Source organism: Peromyscus californicus, unplaced genomic scaffold (assembly GCF_007827085.1).
Source record: "Peromyscus californicus insignis strain IS unplaced genomic scaffold, ASM782708v3 Scaffold_4__1_contigs__length_199733344, whole genome shotgun sequence".
NCBI classification, from domain to species: domain Eukaryota; kingdom Metazoa; phylum Chordata; class Mammalia; order Rodentia; family Cricetidae; genus Peromyscus; species Peromyscus californicus.
The window spans coordinates 4369915-4393698 of NW_026294562.1; the positions used below are offsets into that span (position 1 = coordinate 4369915).

The 23784-nt window shown below is 47.2% G+C and overlaps 1 protein-coding gene and 1 pseudogene across 9 annotated transcripts in view; one reads left to right on the forward strand and one right to left on the reverse strand.

The window, feature by feature from the left end:
• Ablim1 (actin binding LIM protein 1) overlaps positions 1–23784 on the forward strand; it is a 301455-nt gene that overhangs the window by 121117 nt on the left and 156554 nt on the right. For 8 of the 9 annotated variants that reach the window (XM_052763488.1, XM_052763483.1, XM_052763480.1 and 5 more), the window contains exon 1: positions 16229–16374. The exons of the other annotated variant lie outside the window; for it this stretch is intronic. In XM_052763488.1, the coding sequence (XP_052619448.1) occupies positions 16359–16374 (16 nt within the window). In that variant the 5' untranslated portion in view covers positions 16229–16358. Of the gene's footprint in view, positions 1–16228; positions 16375–23784 lie in introns of those variants that run through there. 9 annotated transcript variants of the gene reach the window in all.
• Positions 1540–7990, reverse strand: LOC128125781 (60S ribosomal protein L5-like; annotated as a pseudogene).

A 23784-nucleotide genomic window follows, 5' to 3' on the forward strand; every position in this document is an offset into this window, starting at 1 on the left:
GTGTTTGGTATCTGGACACATAAAAGCATCCAGTAAATTCTGGCAACAATAACAATGATAGTTTATTTTAGAAATTATTTTGAATTAGGACTAGTGGAACAAGCCTGTAATCCCAGTGCTTAGGGGGTAGAGGCAGGGGGATTGTAAGTTTGAGGCCTACTCTGGCTACATAGTGATTTCAAGGCTACACATGGAGACTCGGTCTCAAAACAAAACAAAAAAAAAAAACCAGAGAAGTCGAAACAAAAATTATTTGGTGCTGCCTTCTGCTGTCTGGTTTTCGTGTGGCTGGGACCTGGCACTGGGAATGAATCACAGAAGTGGGTTCCCAGAAAGCCACTGTGTGCTTGGAGCACCCCGACAGGGACAGGTGCTCTGAGGAGGTGCCTGCTCCGGCACCCCTGCGTGTTCCTGTGCTAGCGAAGCCCAGAGTGCTCGTGAGCAGCTCCTGGCAGGGGACAAGGGGACATTTGGTAAAGTCCTCTGGAAGCTGCCAGGAACAGCTCGAGCTGCAACGCGGCAGCTTCCTGTTGTTGTCTGGTGTTCAGCCCCGGCTTGAGCTGGGCCGGGCTCCGTGCTTCTCAGGGTGTCCCCACGTGTATCTGTCCAGTCCTCCTTTGTGCTCTAAACAACCCTCGGAAGCCAGTGGGGAAGGCATTTCCTTATTTAAGAACAGGAAAGGCATGAGTAAGAAGCTGGGACTGAGAACACAACAGTAAACAGGGAGCTTCTGCCGGTGACTCTAACTCCATCTCGGATGGTGGAGGGAGCCCTGTTCTCAGGGACCATCTGTCATGGCTGGGAGCCTGTTGAGAGGTTATGCTAAGTGTTGCTGTAACTCCTGTTTTTTTATTTTTCCATGTTTAGTATTTACAATAAGTCCACAAGGCCAATCCTACTTTTAAAATAGTTTTATTTATTTTTTGAGAAATCCATGCATGTATACAATGTAGTATGATCATGTCCATCCCTCCTTTCCCCTCCAACTCTTCTCCCCCCCCAACAGGTCCCCCTTCCAACTTCATGCCCTCTTTTTCAATACCCCACTGTGTCCAGTTCATGCTGTCTGAATATGCTCACAACTGTGGGGCCACCAACTGTCCCTCAGCTAGGACTGGGGCCTGGAGAGCTCCTCCCCTTCCATGCTGGGATTTCAACTGGCTTGATGTTGCAGCAGTAATACTCTTCTGCCCATTTGACAGCTGAGGAAATGGAGACACTCCTACCTAAGCTCACATCAACACTGAGTGGAAGAGTCAGGTTTGGACCGGATCTGCCAGACACTTAAACCTGTGGTTTTCACCATGGTGCTATGCTGAGATTCTCTACTGCTGGGAGCCCCTGCTGGGACAGCCTTGCATGTTTATATCACCCAGGGACATCTTCTCCCAGTGCTCAGATGCCACATAACTGGGAGAACTCTGTGTGTGTGTGTGTGTGTGTGTGTGTAAGTGTGTGTGCATTGGTGTGTATGTATGTGTGTGTGCATCTAAAAAACACCAAGCTGTTTTCATAATATGCAATGTTGCAATTCTTTAATTTCCATGTCCCTTCTGATCAGTATTGCTGATCTACAAGCACAATCAGGAATGTCACGGGTCCCTGGGGAGGTCACAGGTACTATGGGATAAAGGTCAAAGAAGCTCTGCTCCCCAGGCTGCTCCAGAGCATCTTCCTGGTGGTGATGAGAGGCTGGACTGGAAAGAGGATCTGAGTCCCTTAAATCTGTGAGGGAGGCTGTGAAAAATGTGCCCTGGGCGATTGGTAGGTAGGGACTCTGTTCCTCCTCCTCAGCCGCACTTTCCTGACCGGTGGCTCTTGTGAGACACAAAGGAGTGACAGGCACCTGTTGCTCAGACAGGGTCACTTGCAGCCTCTGCTCCTCCACGTACTGATCTTTAGGGACACATCTTGTGATGATGTGATTCCTTCAGGAAAACGGTCTTGTTCTAACTTTTATTCTGCTCAGGATGGAAATGATGGTGACACCCAAGCTTCCTCACCCCTTCTTTCCTTCCTTCCTTCCTTCCTTCTCTGTACTCTTCAATAGTGGGGGCTGGGTTAGGGACCCACACAAGCACGCCACCACGGAGCCTTCTTCCCAGTCCTTAAAGTGAGTCCGGCTCTCACTGAATTTCCTGGGCTAGCCTTGAGTTCACACTGTAACTCAGGCTGGCTTTGAACCTGGGATCTTCGTGCCTCAGCCTCTGAGTAGCTGTGATCACAGGCCAGTGTCCCCAGGTCCAGCCACAGCCATTTTTTTTCTAAGTCTTAGAAGAGCATAGATAGAGGGAGATAAGAGGCCCCAGCCCTGGTTGACATTTTAGACAGGTCACTTCCCCCTTTTGCTTATAGTTACCAACCCCCTGCCTAGGCTCCCTTCCATGAGTTTAATCATGTTCACTGGAAACATATCTCAAGCCCAGCCTTTCTGCCACACGCTGGCATTAACCCCCCAAACACCTGTAGCAGACCCTACTACAAGTTAGAACAAGACCGTTTTCTTACAGCGATCTGAAGGGTCCTGTAGCTAAAGTTTTCCTGCCTGGCCCACAGTCAGGACAAATCTCTGTCACCCGCCAGTCCCACAGCCACTCAGACCCAACCAAGTAAACACAGAGACTTACATTGGTTACAAACTGTATGGCCGTGGCAGGCTTCTTGCTAACTGTTCTTACAGCTTAAATTAATCCATTTCTATAAATCTATACCTTGCCACATGGCTCGTGGCTTACCAGCACCTTCACATGCTGTTTGTCATGGTGGCGGCTGGCAGTGTCTCTCTGACTCAGCCTTCCACTTCCCAGCTTTATTCTCCTCCTTGTCCCGCCTACACTTCCTGCCTAGCCAATGGCCAATCAGTGTTTTATTTATTGACTAATCAGCAACACATTTGTTGATTAGTGGGATACAGAACATCCCACAGCAGGGTCCTGCCATAGTGGCGTCTTCCTGCCCCTGTCTTCCATATGCCATGACTCCTTCCCTGGCTCTCCAGTAACCAGCAGTCAGATTAAGCCCTTTGCCCTCTGGAGAGGCCTGTTTAACCCTTCCCTTATGCTGCCCTCTGCTTTCCTAACAGCCTGTGTACATTTCTGTGTGAGTGGCCTATGTATAACCTCTCTCTCCTTCAGTTTCTCCAGAGGCTATGGAGGGAGCCGTGTTTATGTTTTTAGTACATTATAGTATCTACCATGGAAAAGGATGTGTAAGTGTGTGGGCAATGAATGAGTAAATGCTTGCAGAAATCAGAGGAGGAAGGTTTCCCTTTCTGCCCAGCTACCAAGGCCCGGAGAAGCGGCCTAGCACAGCCCAGGGGCTTCAGATGCAATGCTGGGGTCAACCGCGCTGCCAACTTCAAAGTCGTCCAGTCCCATTCCTTTCAGTTCTGTGGCCCAGAAAAGCTAGTTCGTATCTCTGAGTCTCACTTTCATCATGTGCAAAATATGGGTAAAACAATTCCATTGCAAATGGCTCATGACCCCCTATAAAGAACATATAAAGAAAAATATTTCTAAATTTAGTGAGACCTTAAAACATATTTCCTCATTTTTCCCCCCTCCCCAAATATGAGAGGATAAATAGTTGTCCGGGTAACCAATGTAGTTATTTTCCAAAGGAAAAAATGCAAAGAGACCATGGAAAGAAAAATGGAACTTGACACTAGAGCTGGAAAATAGATAAAATTGACCCAAAATATGAGCAAAAGGAAATTCTCCCAATGATCTGAATAACGATAGAAAGTGGGGGGAGGGTGTGTTCCACCTCACTTACCGCCTGCACCTGCTTGGCCCTGCCTTGTTTTTTATTTATTTGTATTCATTCATTCATTCATTCATTTTAGCTGCTTGGTCAATAAGTTTATTATCATTATGAAAAAAATCTTCATAGAAAATTGCTTTAGCTCTCAGCAACCCATTCCTGAGATCTGAGGAGATGTGTCTTCTTTTGAGCAACCCAATCTTTCTTCTGGGCAAGGGACTTTTTGGGATGGTTCCTCCTCTTCACTTCTCTCTCAGTGTCTGCTCATGGGCTGGATTCTCTCAGATGGAGCATTAGCTCTCTTATGCATTTCCTCCATCGTGTCTGGAATACGTTGTTCGTTATGTACCGAGAGAACTGTTTTGGTGAGAATCTTCGTCTTTCTCCATTAGGTAATGCAGGTAGTCTGCGACATTCTGACCCATGATGTGCTTATGGTGTACTTCTGAGTTGAACTTGCTTTCAGGGAATCGTTTGGTACTGTGAGGAATAGACAAGCCTCCATCCATAGCTCCCTTCAGGACGCCAAAACTTTATTACCAGTTGTAGTTTGGGCAAGACCTGCATCCAAATAGCAAGTGCAGGCACCAGGCTGACCATCAATGCTTTCCACATTGTGTTCATCTCCAGTCACCTCCACTTGACCTTCACAGATCTTGTCCATACCAAACCTACTGAGAAGCCTGCGGGCCGGCAGCAGGCCAGTTATTGTACAGATTAGGCTGCCGCATAATTTGTCGGTCAACTTTCACACCGTATTTTGGCAGTTCATGTGCAGACGCTTCGCAGACTATCATATCCCCTTCTATATGGGCCTATGCAATGGTATGATGATATCTCTGCTAGTCACACGAACTATCATCCTGTATTTGGGTGTGTTATACTTATTTTTGTCCTGGATCACCAATTGTTTCTGAGCATCGTAGTCAATTTTACCCTCTCACTGCCTTCTAAAGCTCACTTGGTATCTCTTAAGGTAGGCCTTATTCTTGACAAGTTTCACAAACCCCATCCTGTGGAACAGAAACCCCACAATCGCAGCTCCACACAGAACTGCAGGCCCAGCAACTCTAAGGGGAAAAAGCTATTTTTGATTTATTGATTCTTGTTTTTCATTTCTTTTCAGGCCCTGAAGCTTATTTTTATTTTATTTTCAGGCCCTGAGTTACTATTTTCACAGGAAACTTTCTCATCTGCATCACTGAATTGAGTGGATAATATGCTGACATGCTTGGTGTTTTAATTATGTGTACTTAAGAACTAATCTTGGGGCTAGAATTTCACAAAGTCAGAATCGCACATGTGATCTTTTCCACAGTAGCTACATTATTTTGATATCCGATATCTTACTCTTTAAGGCGGCTCATGTCACTGCAACGTATTGGTCTGTAACACACTATGCAAAGGAAGCTGGGGTTTTACTCTGTGACATTATGTACCTGGTTTCTTTACTTGCTCTGCAAATGCCCTCCAGCAGCCCTTAAGATTTCTTTGCTTGCTCTTTAAAAGTCTTTATTATCCAGTTTGATAACTTGGAATGGCAGCTGAACTCATCAGAAAATATAAGACATGATTCTGACTCATGGTGCCCCAAAAACCAACCAACCAAAAGCAGTCATAAGGGTTTGGTATGCAGCCCAAGTGAAGAATAATTCTCACGACACAGCATGAGACCCCATGGAATAAAGAAAGGTCTGGAGAGAACGTTCAAACCAGTGGCTCCACGGCCAGCACCCAGCCTTCCACTCTGTCCATCCCGAACCTGACAGTTTGTAAGGTCATTTTTTCCCATCACTAGAATATTCTAGTCAGTTTCCAGTTCTATTCCATATCACATCCTCGAAGTGCTAACTTATGATTATAGTGTGTATCTTACCTAGTGTTCATCTTACCCCTCTCACAGGCCTGACTTGTCCTTAAAGGGGAGAGGCAATCTCTGTAATCGCTTTGTAGGCATCAGTCAGGACTGCAGGGACACTGGATACTGGATAAGTAGCGGCCTGACATCCAGGTCACCACTCAGTCCCGTATTATCCTCAGTGGAAATGCTGTGTGATGTCAGTGTGTTCAGCAATACTTCAACCAACTTGACCTAACGGACCACAGTTCAACTGGCCAATTTTAATTAGGAGTTTAACAAGGATGTGAGCAACTATTTCTAACACGTTTTTTATTAAATTCCTTATCAAAAGCCCCCCCCAAACAAACAAACAAACAAAAACAATCCAGGAGTAATCCAGTTCCATTTCTACATGTAACGGCTATTGGAGAAAAGATGTCCAGTCCGACCAGTGTTTGAAGCTTTTCCGTAGCTGGAAACAAGCACCAGCATTTAAGCTTTTCTTTATCTCCCCACACAGCAAGCGGTTCTTCTGCAAACCCACAGAGCACGTTCTTGGTGTCTCAGGTTCAAATCTCTTTCTTCAATGCTTTAAAAATGAGTTGGAAACTTTCCTATTTGCATCACAAGAAAGTAAGTGAGAGAGGGCTCAGTTTCTGTTCTTGAATTTGGGCCATTTTCAGCCTATTGGAGGAAGTGCTCTGTGCCGTAGGTGCACAGATGAAGTGTTTATTAGCAGAATTAATGACTCAGCAATCATTCATTTCTTTAAGAGTTTTGTTCAATTGGCTTTTCGTGATGGATTTTGTGGCTTAACACTCTGTGGGTTAGTTGATTTTTTTAAAAAATTTCTTTGCAGAAATTTATATCCAGCAAAGATTTTCAGAGCTCTTATATTTTATTCAAGAAAGACAAGATCTCAATCCAAGAAAAAAATTTACATTCTAAAGCATTTCTTTTTCTGTCCAATTTTCTCCCAAACCCCAATAAATGCAGCACACAGACAAAGTGTTTTTCCATCTTGCTGCGGGTTGCAGGAATGAGGGAAGAAAGCTGCCTTAGACGGCAGAGGCCGCCTTAGATGGCAGAAGCTCCCTTAGATGGCAGCTCTTGCAGAAACCCGGGAACCCCGTGCACGTGGCGCAGAGCACTCAGTCTCTGGTTGAACTGCAGCAGCATGCAGCTGTTTAAGCATTTCAAGAGAGCTCTTACATATGTAAGCACAGTCGACCATCATTATGAAGGGCTCATCCCACTAAAGCTTGGTAAGTGTCCTAAAGCCCCATCCTCTCCCCTCACACTAACCACAGCTAGAAAGGCATTAGGGGCATATTTGTTTATCAGGCTGTTGCTGCTTCTGACCCCAATTATCTCAGCCAGTCCAAGTGAGCTCATTTACATATGTTGAGGAGGCAGCATTTAAGCACGGTATGCGTGCTTACAAATTCCACTATGTTTGCACAATAAAATGATCCAATAAATCATTGATTTGCTTGAGAAAAACTAGGTTCTGGTTGGTGGACATAGTTGGTATTGTCCCATTGACCTCTATAATCTAACTTGGAGGACTCCTTGAAAGTGATCAGTCGAACAATACAATTTTTTTTTCCTTTTTTTTAGGCATAAATATATGGATAACTTAGATTGCTTTTCTTCTAGATAGCTCTAGATCTGCAGTCTGTGAGAATGCTCCCCCCTCCTTTGCCCCGGGCTTCCTCTAACACCCACCCCTGGGAACCCAGGCACATACTAGGCCCTGTGATGCCTGCCCCATCAGATATAACTAATGTAGCTCCCCAGCAATGACGTGTGTGTGTGTGTGTGTGTGTGTGTGTGTGTGTACGTGTGTATTGGGGTCTGCCTGCCATTGCCTTTATGTCTCAACAGCTCTGGCTGAATGTGAGGTTCTTCAAATACACCCTTTCCTTCAGTCAGGGCTGCCCAGCACGGCCCTTGGACCTTCACAGGCTGTACTGCTGGGAATCTAAGGTCAGCACTCGCTCGGGTCTCTCTCTGTGTAGATGGTGAGGGTTTTTGATTGTTTGTTTTTCCTGCCTGGCTATCTGGAGAATAATAACACCCCTGAAGTTCAAAGTTTAGTCTGTGATTCAAATTAGCTCGATATATAAATTTTTGCCAAACTATTACATATATATATTTTCAAGACAGGGTTTCTCTGTGTAGCTTTGGTGCCTGTCCTGGATTTTGCTCTGTAGCCCAGGCTGGCCTCAAATTCACAGAGATCTACCTGTCTCTGCCTCCCAAGTGATGGGATTAAAGGCGTACACCACCACCGCCCGCCTACATGTATATGTTTTAATTTGAAGACTCAGATCTATCTTTACTCAGCCGTTGTCTATTTAATCTGCTTCTTGGGTTGTTTTTTTTTTTTTTTTTTTTTTGGTTTTGCTGTGTTTTTTCTTGTGGGATAAATGTGAAGCTTTATCCTCTGTGTTATTGGTTTTGCATCCTTTCTTCTGCATTCACTGAAATCATCTCAGACTCTCCTGTGTTCAGAACTGGATATCCTGTTGGCATCTATTTGGTTCATTTCTTAATGCTGATGCCCTCTTTTAACTTCTGCTATCTCCTGCCTTCCATTTTCTTGTGCCATCTTCTCAGCCTGGAGGTCTTTTTCTTTGTTTGTTTTGTGCCCTAATTCAGTGCTCTGCACCTTCACCCACTTCTCTTCCCTCTGGTCACTCACTGCGGCCAGAGAGGTCCTGTTGAGATGACATCAGATCCTGGGCTCTGTGCTCAGAAACTTCAGTGGCTGCCCAGCTCAGCAGGAAAAGCCAAGGGTCTTGCAATAACACAGGTCCCCAACCCCTTCCACCTTCCACCTAACTCCCCCTGTTCCCATTGGCTTCCCCCTGCTTTGACTTCCCAGGTAAACTCCTCCCTCGGGACATTTGCCTTCACTCTGCCTGGGGTATCTGTGTCCACAGACACCCACTCAGCTCATTCTTTCCCTCTGTACATTTATTCAAATGGCAATTTATCAGTGCTCCCTCTCCCCAGCACCATCTCCCAGCCTTGCCTTCCCCTGAAGCACTTCCTGCTTCTTAGGCACAACGTAGAAATTAGTTACACACTTAGTTTTGCCACCCGCACCCATCGTCCACCTTCATTTCAGGTGCTCCTGACTCACCGTTAGGCCAAGTCCGTCTGTGCTGCCATTTTCAGTACTAGCGGCTGACTTATCCAGGAAGGCGGTCTGGGTGGAAAGGAAGCCACAGGGCTCCTTGCCTGTTTTCCTTTTTCTTTTGTTTGTTTGTTTGTTTTCGAGACAGGGTTTCTCTGTATAGCCCTGGCTGTCCTGGAACTCATTCTGTAGCCCAGGCTGGCCTTGAACTCACAGAACTTTGCCTGAATCTGCTTCCCAAGTGCTGGGATTAAAGGCATGCATCACCACTGCCTTGGAATTCTGTGCTTATGGGGCCCTGCAGACAGGCCATAGTAATGGGACTTCAGGGATGGGACACACACACACACACACACACACACACACACACACACACACACACACACCATACATATCTCACTTGGTAGCATGTGTGCTCCATTGTCCCTTTGGACTTCACTTACAAAGTGTCACTTAAAAGACTACATTGTTACAGATGTCACTGTTGACCACACCTTGCACAGGTTGCACACCCACAAAGCTGGCCCTGTCCTTACTATGACCTCACCAGTGGAGTGTGTTGCCACCATTCTCAGAAGTGATTGTTGAATCCCACAGAGGGAAAATAACGTGCCCAAGGCCACTGGGCACGGAGTGCTTGGAATTCAAACCCAGCCCGTGAATGAGCAGGCTTCCTGTGTGGCCAGTGTGACTTTAATGTCGTGTTGGTAAGAGGCCAGACAGGAAGGTGGGGCCATTTCTGCGCAATTGTGTCACCAATCCTGGACAAATGTGCCCTGTGACTTTAGTCTTCATCTCCGTTAATGCCTCTTTAGTCATACAAACTGTAGATTTTCACAGTCCCTCCTAAAGCTGTCCTTCCTGTGGTCACAAAGGGAGTGATGGCTGTTCATGCTGCCTGTTTGACTTGGCTTGTCCCTCGGGTGATGACTGAAATGTCCCAGAAGGATGAGAAAAAGGCTGTTTTCCGGGATGGTGCCAGGGCGTAATGGGAAGGCTGGGAGGTCAATGAGGGCGAGGGCGGGGAATGCAGGGTTTTCATATCTTGCAAAATTCTGTAACCAATAAAGAGAAGCTTTTAACTCTTTATGTAAACCACAAAACCACAATTTCCTAAGAATGATTAGACAAAACTAATGATCGAACAGCACTGTCAAAGATGTGTGGACCTGGGCTCCTACTTCTGCTGTCCAGTGAGGCCATATCTGGAAGGGACAAGGTGGTGATGCCCTTGCCATAACAGATCCCGTCACATGAAGTCTGACATCAAACGAAGCATAAATTATCAGGAGAGAGATTACATTACACATGCAAGGCAAGATATAGTACCATGTCTGTTAAATCAGATCTTCTGTAAGAAGTACCAAGAAGTTAACAAGCATGGGGAGCTGCACATGACTTCCGTGGACATGTCTCTCTGTGTGAGTGTGTGTATGTGTTTGGGACTTGAAGGGAGTGTTTTTGCTTCTGTATGTGTAGCGTGTGTATGTGTACACTTGAGTGTATGTATGTGTGCCTGTGTGTATGTGTACATATGTGTGCACATCTGTTTACTTACATGGACATGTGTACATGCCTCCATGAGTATATGTGTGAGTGTGTGTGTTCATGCATGCATACAAGCACTTACATGGATATGTGTTCGCATGTCTCTCTCTCTGTCTGTCTGTGTGTGTGTGTGTGTGTGTGTGTGTGTGTGTGTGTGTGTGTGTGTGTGTGTAGTCTGGGAATAAGAAGGGGAGATTGCCTTAAACTTCACAGAATGGAAGACCCAGCTACCCAAGGTAGAGTCTGTGACGTTGAACTTGGACCAACCTGACTCTTAGCTCTTCTGGGGTGTCCTAACACATACCTCATCCAGCTGTGATAAGGAAAATGAGGTGGTGATGGTGACCAGGCTGGAATGGTGGCTGACACATGATTGGCACTCTGTAAATGGTGATAAAAAGGGGAGTGAGGGAAGGTCACCGAGGAGGCTTCCTCAAGTGGCGTGGCTGCTCAAGTCCTTTGCAGCTTGCTTTCTCTTCATGGTCATTTTCAGTTTGGATCTTGGCAAATACTTGTAAGCGATTGTTAAATTCATTTTTTAATCTAAGAGATTGAATTTCTTTTTTAATTTTAAAAGGAAATTAAGAGTTGGATTTTTCAGTCAGTCTGGTTGCTTTTTTAATGATTGTTTAGAATTTGGCTTTCATATGGTGAGCTGTGGACATTTGTCCCTTGAGTGCTGTACTTGGATCTGGAATGTACTGAGGATCCTGTGTTCCAGGGTCTAGGTTGGTTAGTGGTAGAAATAGTAAAGGTGGAGCGGAGAGGGAGGTCTTCTGGTCATGGAGGGTGTGTCCTTCGGAGGATGCCTCTTCTCTGAGAAACAGCCATGAGATGTCATGCATTCTCCACCACAGGTCTGAAAGCAGCGGTGCCACTGCCTGTGGATGAAAACCTAGAAATAAGCTTTCCTTCCAGGGAGGTACTGATGTCCAGGTATTCATTACCGTAAGGGACCACTGGCTAAAGTGATTAGTATTCCTCAAACACTGCATTCCTACTTAATGTCACTATTATGTGACTACAGACGCCATAACATGGGAACTCCTTCCCAAGAGAGCTCATAATCTTTTGCAAAAATAAACACTAGAGTCCGGGTTTTGGTGGCAGTAACTATCAGGGAGAGGGAGGGGGGGGAGTTGGGGAGAGGGAGAGAGAGAGAGGCCATGAGGACATTGCAACCCTACCTGATAAAAATTGGTTGCTCTATGGCTGAAAAACTGGACTTCTGCCTGGGAGACATGAAGGAAAATGAGACAGCTGAGAGTAACTTGTTTCTCAAAATGCCCTTTTACTAGTCAGTCAGAGCTGTCTCCCTACACGAGAACGTCTCGTGGGCCTGACATTAGACTGAGGTCTGTACGACTCTATCTAAAACGATTCTTCAAACTCTAATAATAGGTTGTAGAAAGACGACTGATTTTATGTTTGCTCTCCTATTTCTCTCCTCAGTGGATTGTTCATAGTGACCTTTATAAAACTACAACACCCGTTAGGCATTGTCCTGACTGTAGCCTCGTGCTTAGATCCAAACTCAGAACTGGCTCCTGAGGACCACAAAGAAGGCCTGGAAACAAGTACCCAAATCCCTTTCCCCTAAGGACTCCAGGACAAGAGCTCTGCTGGGCACTGAGTGGGTGAGACCATTTGTCAAAAATCCTGAGTTGTCTGCTGAGCCCTCAAAAGTTAGTGGGCCCCGAGGAGCCAGACTGGCAGGAATGTGTCTCAGATGGTAGGGGCGTTTGTAGTCATTGTTTTCAGTAAATTTTCATTAAGGTTGTGGTAACTGCCTCACAGATCGTTATTTTGGCCAATGGAGAGTTGTAAGCATTATCTTTCGAATGTGATGCCATGCACATAGCTGTTTGCAAATCTTATGCTGTCTTCCAATTTTGTGGGCTGGATGGCTGGGCTGGGGGTCATCAATCACCAAGGGAGCTGGCTGTAGCTCAGACCTCATCCCCATTGGAATCTGGGTCATCAGACCAGCAGTGAAGGCCAGGTGTCTGCATTTCAAGCACTTATAAGGACATCTGTCCCTGAGGGATCTACAGAACATACTTGGGGGTGGAAATAAATGACATGTCTTCATGTATACATTGCCTTCAAGCACATAGCCCCATTATGGATATGAAGCCATCCCTATGGAACCATAAGAATCCCAAATAAACTGTGCTTTTAAAAATGCTGCATGTGTGGTGTGTAAAGTGATCCTTCCATTCCTATTATCAGAGAGATGTTTAAATAAACTAACAAACCCAGACACTTCCTGAACATCTAGTCCATATCAGACGGTCTGCTAAATATAGGAAATAGACACTGAATGCACACTGTTGGAAACAGGCCATGGGGGCTTTAGAACTCAGTTTCAGAATAAAGAAGTAGCTTAGAGTTGAGATTCTAGCCACACCACCTCTGAAGTCCAGCCTTGGCATGGCAAGGCATAGCATGGCACAGCATGGCACGGCATGGCGAGTCCCTCTGTGATCTCCCACACACCTAAGCTTGTACTTCCTCTGCCGCCTACAAGCAGCCAGCTACTTGATACCTTCTGTCCCATGACCTCTGCTGGCATAGGTCATTCACGCCCTACCCGTCCCAGCCAGCCCTTCCTATCCATCTCCCATCCTGACTTCCCGGCTGGGGCTCAGAGTTGCCTGTGCACAGTGTCTCTCAGCACCGTCCTAATCTCTCCAGGAGTATTTGTGCATCTTCTTTCTGTGCTGTCTGCATGACACCTGGCATGAGCCAGCATCCCGTTAGCATCTGAGGTGGGGGAGACAGATGTAAGCATCAAGTAGAGACAAAATAAGAGACTCATTCTCTGGGGGTTTTATCTTTGTGTGTGTGTGTGTGTGTGTGTGTGTGTGTGTGTGTGTGTGTGTGTGTGTGTTTCTACTGGACTCTGCTAGAGGGGCCATCCAGAGGTGTAGAGATGTCACCTGTGTGCCTTAGGGCCCTAGGGCCTGAAAGGGTCCTGGCATCCCTGCCTTACAGGTGTCTATGCAGCAGCTCTGCTGTGGAGAGGGCTCTTCCACAGCCCTGTTTCCAGTGGTGACATTTTCCGCTTAGCAGGCATTTCTATTCAGTGATGGATCTTGATTTTTCACCAAGAGTGGAGGGGAGAGGTTGCAAGCCTTTTCTCTCCAGCAATACGGTCTCTGTTCTTTGGTCATGATGGACAGTCTTGGCTTCATTTTGTGAGTGGGAGAAAAAGTAGCAGTGAGCAGGTAAAGGGTTGAGAGGAAAGCGGCATGTAAAGCCCTGGGTCAGTGCTGTGTTAGAACTTGTCTCATCCCGGTGAGAGGAGGCTGAGGTAATTTCACTGGAAATCATCCTTAGAAATTCAAATAAAAAGCCTTTCTCGTGAACCGCTTCAGTTTTCTCTCCCCTCCCCTCCTAGCTTCCAGTGTAAACAAGCAGATATCTCTGCTCGCTTCTGTTGAAGCATCTGGCCCTGAGGAGAAGTAGACTAAAAAAAAAAAAAAGGTTTTATTCTCCCACATTCCAAAAATAACTTAAGCAGTCGCCTCTGGTAGTCTTGAGAGTGCAGAGTGGACGCTCTTATCCTAAAGTAGCAATGCCTGATGGTTAGGGGACTTCTGCCACATGGTTGTTGTTTAGCAGTGAACTGCTGGTGAGTCATCCATGCTGACTGCGGTACAGACAAATTCTTTCCATGGAAAACGTGTGTGTGTGTGTGTGTGTGTGTGTGTGTGTGTGTGTGTGTGTGTGTGTAAGCCACTGTGTAGTATTTTTCTGTAGAGAAAGTGTCTCTGAAAATGAATGGACTTCAGAGGTGTACAGGTATGTTCAGAACTTGCAACCAGACCAGCTTGGTGTGGTAAGTGTAAATGTCAGAATTCACAACTGTCACGTGGACTAGGGAGGGGGTGGGACTAGTGACATTTACAGTATAAGGTGCACCTAGGAGTGACTGGGCTTGAGCTAAAAAATCAAAAGAATTCACTGTGATGTCCAGCAGGGAGGGAAGGGTAGGGGTGGGGAGGAATGTGCTATTTCCTCTGCTTTATTTTTTATTTATTGTGCAGTGCTGGGGATTGGGAACCAGGTCTGCAGCCCCACTATTCTTCAGCTTTCAGCTGAATAACAGGAGATCCTCGGAGAGTCATGCTCAAGTGCAATCCTGATCTATTTATGCAGCAAATGTAACAGCACACTCACCTGCTAGGCTCCTCCATGGAGCTGATTCCAGCTCTCTGCGGTTGATTCTACTTGTCAACATCTCTTTAATGGCTCAGGGTGATTAGGACAGGCAAAGTAGCCAAGTGCAGATTTAGCCATAAAAGTCAGGGAATGCAGAGAGCTTGTCTCCTTCTGTGATGTTCTTGAATCCTGGCCTCCCTCTGCGCTTGGCTCCTGTGTGTGAATGGAGGCTAGAGAACCCACTTCTAGGCTTCTCGGTACTTATAGTCCAGCTGGCCACTGACAGAACAAGCTGGACCCAGCCCCATGGAGGCTGCAAGGTGGCAGGGGTAGTGTGGGTGAAGCATGTCACAGAAAAGACAGGGCAGAAGCTGTCGGGGACTTAGCCGTGATTTACAGACGGAGACATTTCAAGCTATCAATAGTAAAGCCCTGAGTCACAGATGTAGGAATGTCACAGCTGCTCGGGCTCTGATACTTTTACTCACCAGAAGGTCAGCAGTCAAGACCTGCCCAAGACGACGATGAAGAAATGGGTGTTTCTCTTCCTTCTCCCCAGCCCCACCAGTTTAGTTCAGTCGTCAGTGGCACCCTCGGAGTCAAAGCTGCGGCAGGTTGGTCAGCTCCACTCCTTTCTGTTCCCCTGGCTCTCTTAGACCCAACACGTTAAAATATTTGCAGTAAATACAGTCTAATACTGGCTGTGCATTCTGGTTCTGAAGGATGTGTTGGCTGGCCATCTGCTCGTCTCCCTGAGTGGTGCAACGTCTGGCTTGTCTCTTGCTTATCGAGTCTCTCCCACGTGTATACAATGGGCGTGTAAGACACATGGCGCTGGATCCGGCAGATAGGTGCTTGGAGCGGGTGGGCTGCAGCTCTGTGAACCAGGACGTCCTCTGCGGGCGACCTGCCAGTGACCTGATAGGTCACAAAGCCAAAGCCAGGCACTGCCCTCCCCACATGGTGCCACCCTCCCTGCAAGTCAAGTCAGGCCAGTCCTGGCTGTAGTAGTAGCAGCCAACACTGTTTGCCCCTTAATTGTGGCTAGGGTTCCTCCTCGAAGAGGTACAACCACACAGTTTAAGAGGAAAACGCTGAAGAAACAGAGGGAAGGTAGAAGCTAGGGTCTTCCCCAGCAGGATAAGTCAGATTTTAATTTTGATCCGGGATAAGGAACTGAATCCTGAAAGGCCCTCAGCTAGAGTTTTCTCTCTCGGTCTCACACCCCTCTTCCTTTCTCCTGCCCCCAATTCAGAAAAAAAAAAGTGTGTGTGTGTGTGTGTGTGTGTGTGTGTGTGTGTGTGTGTGTGTGTAATCAAACGGCATTATTCATTTTTTTTTTCCGAGGAAAATGAACTTGGAGGAGCCTCGGCATTATATTTCTATTAAGGCCAATTTTACTTACTCAGTTTGCCTGAAAGAGGCTGTAATCAGGATTGAAAGCAGCTGTCATAGGAAACTAACAAGCTAACAATTGACGAGTTTACTTATGGGAACAGTCCCTGGCTGTGTGTGTGGCTTGGCCTCCCTCCTCCTTCGGCAATCATTTATCAGACCCTGGGAGAGGAGCCAGGGCTCCGGAGCATTTTCCCGGGCGTCAGGAATGCAAGGTGGTGTCAGTGACCGGAGATCAACACTGGAATTTTGCATTTGCTACCGCAGCAGCTGGAGCGAGTGGTTTCATGCAGACGACAGCGTCCGGGAGCAGGGCGCGGCCGTCGTGCGGGCGGGCGTGGGAGCCGCGGCGGGGGCGGGACTTCGCTAGGCTGCCCCGGACTTCGCGTGTGGGTGCCGGGGGCGTCTCCTCGCAGCCTCAGCCGCGGCCGATCGGTCTGCTGGCACGCCTAGAGTCCATTCCTGTTGCTTTCGGTGCCCTCGGCCAAGGACCCCGTTGCCATGGTGAAAGAGAAAGGTAATTATAAATATCGATCACCGTGCATGCTTGCAGAAGTTGCAATGGCCCCGCGGCGCTGGGGCACCTTATGAGCAATGATCAGTCGAAATCCGGGCAGACATGTTCGGGGCGAGAATCTCCGTAGGACAAAGTCTGGGTTTCCGCGGAACCTAGCTTCCAAATCTCAGCCCATCGCAGGAGTATTGCGCAACTGGGCTCAGCTCAGGGTGCGCAAAGCTTTTGATTAATTGCCAATGGATTTGTGATTTGGGGTTGAGAGTTGCCTTCCACCTCCCACCCAAGCCTCCGTTCTCTTTGCTCCATCCTCCATCAATGAGTTCATTAAGATTTGTCACGAAGGGTCCTTAAACCTGGGTGGGGCTGTGGGCGGACAAGCCCAAGCCTGGCTAGTGTGGCTGAGAGGAGCCCCTGGGTGTTGGAAGGGGTTCAGGATTAGCTTAAATTATTCCTCCCTACACCGTTGTAAAGGATGCTCTAAGCAGCAGCACAAGAAGAATGTGAAGAGGAGGGAGGGCGTGGCCTGCACAGGTGTGTATTGTTTACCTACTAGGTGTGGCCCCGAGATTAAGACAAGCCTTTTAAAATTGAATTCCATTTAGTTGATTTGTTTGGAAAATGCAAAAGAACACAACAATACCTTGCTTTTAGTCATTCAAGTACTATGTGATCCAGCCAGTATTTTAAAAGTAAAATGTAACAGAAACAAAGACGGGAAAGGGGGAAGCCGTGACCACTGTTCTCTCAACCTCCATTATCAATGGTGGGCGTTTGTCTTTTTAGACCCCTCTAGAGTGGAACTGGGTTCACAAATTAGAAGTGACCTTATCAGAGCTGCAGAGGACCTTCTGTTGGACCATCCAATGGCCATTTTTCTGACTTGATTTTTTTTCTTGACAATATGTTTTAGAGATTGTCATCAAATGATAGTCTGTTGTGAAGGATCACTTCAGTTCTGCTGTCTGGCAGGCTTGTGACTGTCATGGTGTCTCGTGTGGGACATTTTTACCACCACCACCACCACCACCACCACCACCACCATTACCACCCGCCTTTTCAGCCTATTTTGCACCGCCTCAATGTCTTCTCTATGTCTACTTTATAGGTGTGAGATAAAGTGCTGAACTCGGGTTTGGCTGTTCTGAGGGGGCGGGTTGAGCGCCATTGTGCCTGTTGTTAGCGTTGAGGCTGCACCCCCAGACCAAGGGTCTGCTCTGTTCATTGCACCCCTAAGGTTCACCTACTTGTGCTCTGATCTTTCTGTGAAAAAATGGTGAGGTGATTTGGTATGAAGAAGAATGCTTCTGGTGGTGTTTCCTTTATTTTGAGGACCTTTGGTGTAAAATCCAGACAGTGGCATTTGCTGGACCCTGGGATGTCTTCCATGTACCTTCCACCTGACTAGAAAAACATGACCCAGATCTCTGTTGCTAATGGATTTGTGTCCCAATGTGAGTAATTTATTTATGAGTGGTGGAGATTTCAAAAGCCACTGGTCCACTCTGTTCCTGTGGGGCTTGGGGCAGCCCAGACCTCTGATGCGTGGTATAGATCACAGGCCAGGGGTTTTCAAATGGCGTCTTTCCTAAGCCTCACTTAGATGACCGACGTCCATGCTTGGGCACTCTCTCGTCAGAACAGTCTGGGCAGGCTCCCAGGAGACCACATGCCAGTGTTATCTCAGCCCTCAGCCGCTGATTAGAGGCTGTTCTCTTTTATTTTGAGGTCTATGTCAGTCCATGCTGCTGCTTCCCTGCTCTGACTACAGTGGTCAGCCAACAACAGGGAAAGGTGGGATTTCTAAGGGTGGCTACACCAGCTTCATGGAGAGAACTTCCTTCGTTTGTAAAGTGAAATGGGCCCTGGGAGAGTGTGGTCCAGGCATTCATCCTGGAAATGAGCAAGCTAGGGATCAGAAAGGGTAAGGAAGTGGCTCAAGGTCACACAGCTAATAACTGGACTATATGACGTGGTGTCCAGTGTGAACATCTGAGGCCTCTGCTGCTGGGGACCGAGAGCCTCCCAGCAGCTCCACCACCTCCATCTTTTAACATTTCAGCCCTTGGTTCGGCATCCGCCCCATTGATGCTCTGACAGAGGAAACAGGTTGGCGACTTTTCAGAACTGCCAGGGGACCTGTGCATTTTTGCATCTGGAATGTTAACAATACCCCATTCTTCTTGCTCTGCCCTGACCCCCTGAAGCTGATAGGGACCCCCTAGCAAGCTCTGGTCACTGTGGTGTCCATGCCAAGGAGCAAGGCAGGCCTCTGGCCCCCTGCTGAGCTCACTCCAGTGTCTAAGGCTGCTTTCACATCAGTCTCTGCTGGGGGTTGACATGGCTGGAGAGCAGGCCTCCACTCAGCCAGCATGGCCGGCCAGTGCCGAGCCGGCCGGTGCAGACCATCTGCAGCTCACCTCCTCTGACCATTGTTATCTTTGTTCTCCTGACCAGACGCCCATTCGCTTGAACTTGCAGACACTAATCGATCCTAGAATCTTGATGAAATGGTTGTTTGCCCCATCGATGTGTTCAAGGACACCTCATCCTTGCTGCATCGTCTGAGAAGCTCCAAAGGGTTTTGTGGGTTTATCGGTCAATATCTGTCTTCCTGGAGACAACACACACACTCACCATCTGTACCCCAGGGATACACTATACTCCTTTAAAAGCTGTAACTGGCTAACTGACGTGTGTTCTGGCACAGTTTCTAAATGAATCTGTTTCTTTTTGTAAGTTTATTTGTGTGTTTGCTTGAGAGAAAAAAAATAAGTAAATCCCAGAGATAAAGTTACAGACATATCTCATTTAAATAATAGAGGATGATTGTGGTTTGGAAACTGTGTGGCTGTGTGAAAAAGTAAGAGTTTAGATGCAAAAGTGGCATATTCAGGTTAATTCAGGAGTTTTAGACTTGGGCTCCTTTTTTTTTTTTTTGTTTATTTTTGTTTTTGTTTTTGTTTCCAGTAAGAACAGAGGTCTCAATATTCATTCTCCTACAAGGGAGGGATGTCTGCTGTCTACCTGACAATTGAGAGTGGGGAGAGTGTGCATATCTCTCTCTCTCTGTCTCTGTCTGTCTCTGTCTCTGTCTCTCTCTCACGCACGCGCACACATGCACACACATGCAAGCACAGAACAAATGATGTCTCTACGGCACATCTCTTGACTGCCTTCCTTACCATCAGTTGGCTCCTCCTTTGTGACCCTGTCCTGTGTTGCAAGGTGTTTAGCAGCACTCCGGCCTCTCTCCTACTAGACACTGGTGGCTTTGACCTTTCACTTGTGACAGTTGAAAATGTCTCCAGACATTGCTAGACATTCCCCCGGGGTGGGGGTGGGGTGGGGTAGTGATGGGGTTGGGAGGGCGACAAAATTAGTCTAGTTGGGAGCAGTGGGACTCTGGGATCCCTTGGGCACAAGTTTCTTTCAGGTTTAACTAAAAGGAGTCTCTCCAACACACAGGGAGAGATGTAGACTCCTTACAGGAAGGCAGCTGAACCAGCACCACCTGGAGCTTTAGCACAGACAAGTGTTCCCCATAAGGATGGGGAGGGGCGATGGCTCTATTTCCTGGCTCATTTCAGTTGCTGAAAATGGACTAGGTTCACAGAAGCAGTTGTGGCTACAGAAGTGCTCCAGCTCTGTTCTTCCTTTACTCCCTTTACCACTCACCAAATCCACTCCTCCTGGAAACTCCTCCACACCCACCCCGGCACCATACCCAGCCTGTGCTCTCTGGGTTAGGAAGGTCCCGTGTACACTGGCTCCCTTGTCTCTTGGCCATCTACCGTTGAAGTGAAACAGGCTCACACGTGACTGAGAGTAGAAGAAGCGTCTTAACTGAAGCTGGGCTTCACAGCATTCTGATCGGCCATCTTGGAGCCGATGGCTCTTGATCTGGGCCTTTAAAGACTGGGGATATTTAGATATGTGACAAATCACAATGGAAATAAAATGCTAGGTTTGAGAGAAGCACCCATGTAAGAACAGATGGGACCTGGTCGGAGAGATGATGAGTAGGATGAGGGGCTGGATAAGTCAGTCTTTCTGGGAGTGCTTAACAGAACACACACACTTGGTGGCTTAAACAATAGGAAGTCATTGTCTCAGTTCTGGAAGATGCAAGTCCACCATCAAGAATTCTGCAGAGCTGGGTTTTTTTCTGAGTGGGTCCCCAAGGAAGACTGTGCATCGCCCTGGATTTCTGGTGCTCTGCCGGCCCTTTTTGTCATCTCTTTGCTTGTAGACTCATCATAGCATCTCTGTCTCCAACCCTGTGTCATTCACACTGTGCGTTCTCTCTCCATAGTTCCCACTTTCTATAGGGGAACTAATGAAAGAAGAGGACCTTTTAATTTGACTGCCTAAGTCGAGAGCCCATAAGCCTAAGGTATTGAGGGTTTGACATATGAATTTGCTGGGGCTGGAGGTTGCATGTGACCAGTCACCCTCAGCCACTCACCTAGGTTAGGTCTGGAGAGGGCTCAGGAGGGGTTGGAGAAGACAGGACAGACGAAGTCATCGGAGTGGGGTGGGAAAGAGAGGAGAGAAGTTCATTTTAATAAGCCTTGAACCAGTATCAGGGATAAGGCACTCAGGTATGATTAGAAACATGTGGCCCAAGTGGTCCTTCCTGTGTGGGATGCTGAGCTCTCACAGCTTACAAATCCAAGCGTGCCCAGTGACACTGTGACAGATATTGCATCTGCAAAGTTCTCACTGGAGAACTCCATAATTGTGTTACCAAACAACAACAACAACAACAACATCTCATCATGTGTAGGTTCGTGATGCTGTGTTGGGCGGCATCCATAGCTATCCTGGGGTGTTACCCTTTTCAAGGTTTTAGAAGTGGCTCCTTCATTCCGTTGGAGGTACCTTAGATCTTAGGTGTCCATGAAAAGCTGACATTACACCTTGCTGGTCGTAGCTACTGTGTGCAGCATCTCCAGGCCCTGACATGTCTAAAAGCCACTGCTCTGCTCTGAGGTGTACTGTGTCTCAAATGTGACCTACAGACTGGCATCGGAGTAATCCTCTTAGTCATCCCATTCCCAGCGGAAAATCTTAAATAATTGGCAAGGTGAAGTTCCAGGTTCCCTGCTGGTCCTTCAGGCTTCTCCCCAAGACCTTAAAGAGAGCTTCCTCCCAAACCCCATCTAAACCAATAGCCTTCTGAATCCATCTTGTTTGGCTTCATCTGTAATGTCATCATAAAATCTTGATTGAATGTGTGTGAACGGAAGCTTTTCACATTCTGCCTTTAGTCTTTCAGGTGTCCCCCACTCAACAGATGAGGGAAAGGAGGTCATAGGAGTGGGAACACGTGGGAGAGAATGCTTAGCCAGAAAAGAGAAGATCTGAGTCTTCCCCCATCTGACTCCCAAACCAGGGCTCACCACCACCCCCCCTCCCTATTTGCAGTCTTACGTGAGGGGTTGTGCCCTCCAACCTTGACCATGCTGCACCCAGGAGAAATTTAAGTGTCGTCCTCTTTCTTTATGTTATCAGAAACTTAAGTTCTGTTGCCTTATGGAGCTTCTCAGAGGCCCATCCCTCCTGTGAATTCTTCCCAAATGACTCTTCACACCTAAGTCAACAACAGAGAAACTAGACATTTGTCACCTGTGTGGACTAGGCACTCACTGTGCTCTCCTCAAGCGTGGGTTGACCTCATAGATGAACTTGTGAAACAGCCTGGAGAGTTGGGAAGGGTTCCTGCCTGGGGTGGTAGCTGCTTTTCCTTTAGATCCATTCCCCCCCCCCCCACACACACACCCAGGCAGACACTACCCACCCAGGGAACACACTGCCCAATGCCGCTCAAACCTGCTGTCACCTCCTGAGACGTCTCAGAATGGTGGCTCTTTCAGTGTCCTCTAAGGATTCCTCATGTGCCTGATGACCACAGAGTCATCTTTCAAGGCCCTCTCTCTCAGTTAAGGACTCTTCCAGTTCATAATTGAGTGTTCAGCCCTTCCTATGGTGGAGCTGATGTCCATGGCCCTACCCCCACTCTGTTCCTGACTTGTCTATGTTTTTCATTTTGATAATGAAGCCCAGGCTAGTCTCAAACTCATAATTCTCCCGCCTCAGTCTCCTGAGTGCTAAGATTATAGGAGTATGTCATCATTTCTCTTAACCCCAAGGTTTTTTAGGGAACACCAAGGCTGTTTCCTAAGTAAGGTCTAAAAGAAAGTTACTGATTAAAGGAGATACCACAGGCTACCAGGGGTTCACAATCAATCATTTCGATCGAGGATTTATTCACGCAACTCAGTTGTGAGCTTTTCATCTTGGGAAAGCTCAGGTTTTTGACATCACATTCCACTTAAGACAGAAAAAAATGCAAGTGTGAATTGCTCTTACTATTTTACAAACGAAGGTGCTACTCGTACCAGTGTGACTCTGACAGCCCTGTCTTCACTCCCGAAGGGCTGTCTGCAAGGTGTGGCTCCCAAGGCCGAGGGAAAGAAGGTCACATTGAAAACAAACCCGTAACAGATGCATGACCTATGCACCAACTCACTGAGGTATAATAATAATCTAGAAAAATAATACATCCCAGCCAGTCAAACACATGTGCATGCATTTGAGAGAAGGGGCATGCTGCCGGAGTTTCCCCAAAGCTCCTGAAAGCAAAATTTGATGAAGTCAAGACTCCTCAGAGAATGGACATCTGTGCTTAAGGGTTAGCCCGCCCTATCTTTAGTTGCTCCTAAACTTTGGGAAGCGGCTCTTTTCCTATACCTGGTCAAGTAACGAGGAACGAGGAACGATGAACAAGCTATATTGTGTTGCCAGAGTCCTCACTACAGGTCAACGAACGAGGCTGGGGAGATGGCTCAGCCAGGGAGGACATGAGTTCAATCCCAAGCATCCATGTGAACCAAAGCCAGGCATAGTGGCACACTTATGATTCCAGAAACAAGTAGTTCCCTGGGGCTCCTTTGGCAAGCCATGCTAGCCTATCTGGCAAGTTTTGGGCCAATGAGAGAACTTTCCTTCTTTCTTTCTGTTTACTTTTTTGAGATAGGTTTTCTCTGTGTAGCCCTGGCTGTCCTGGAACTCATTTTGTAGATCAAACTGACCTCTAACTCATGGAGATCTGCCTGCCTCTGCCTCCCGAGTGCTGGGATTAAAGGCATTCACCACCACACCAGCGTAAGAGAATTTTTTTTGAAAAAAGCAAAAATAAAAGAAAAAAGAAAAAATCCACAAGATGTATGGTGCCTGAGTGTGATCCAAGGTTATCTTCCGACCTACACAAATATATACTTGATCATGTGCATACACAGAACAGCAAGGTGGATTTTCCAACTTCTTACAGAAACAACCTGCTCCAGGGCCTCACCCTACTGTGGGGCAGGACTTTGACTTTCTCCGTGCCACAGTCACAGCCCAGTG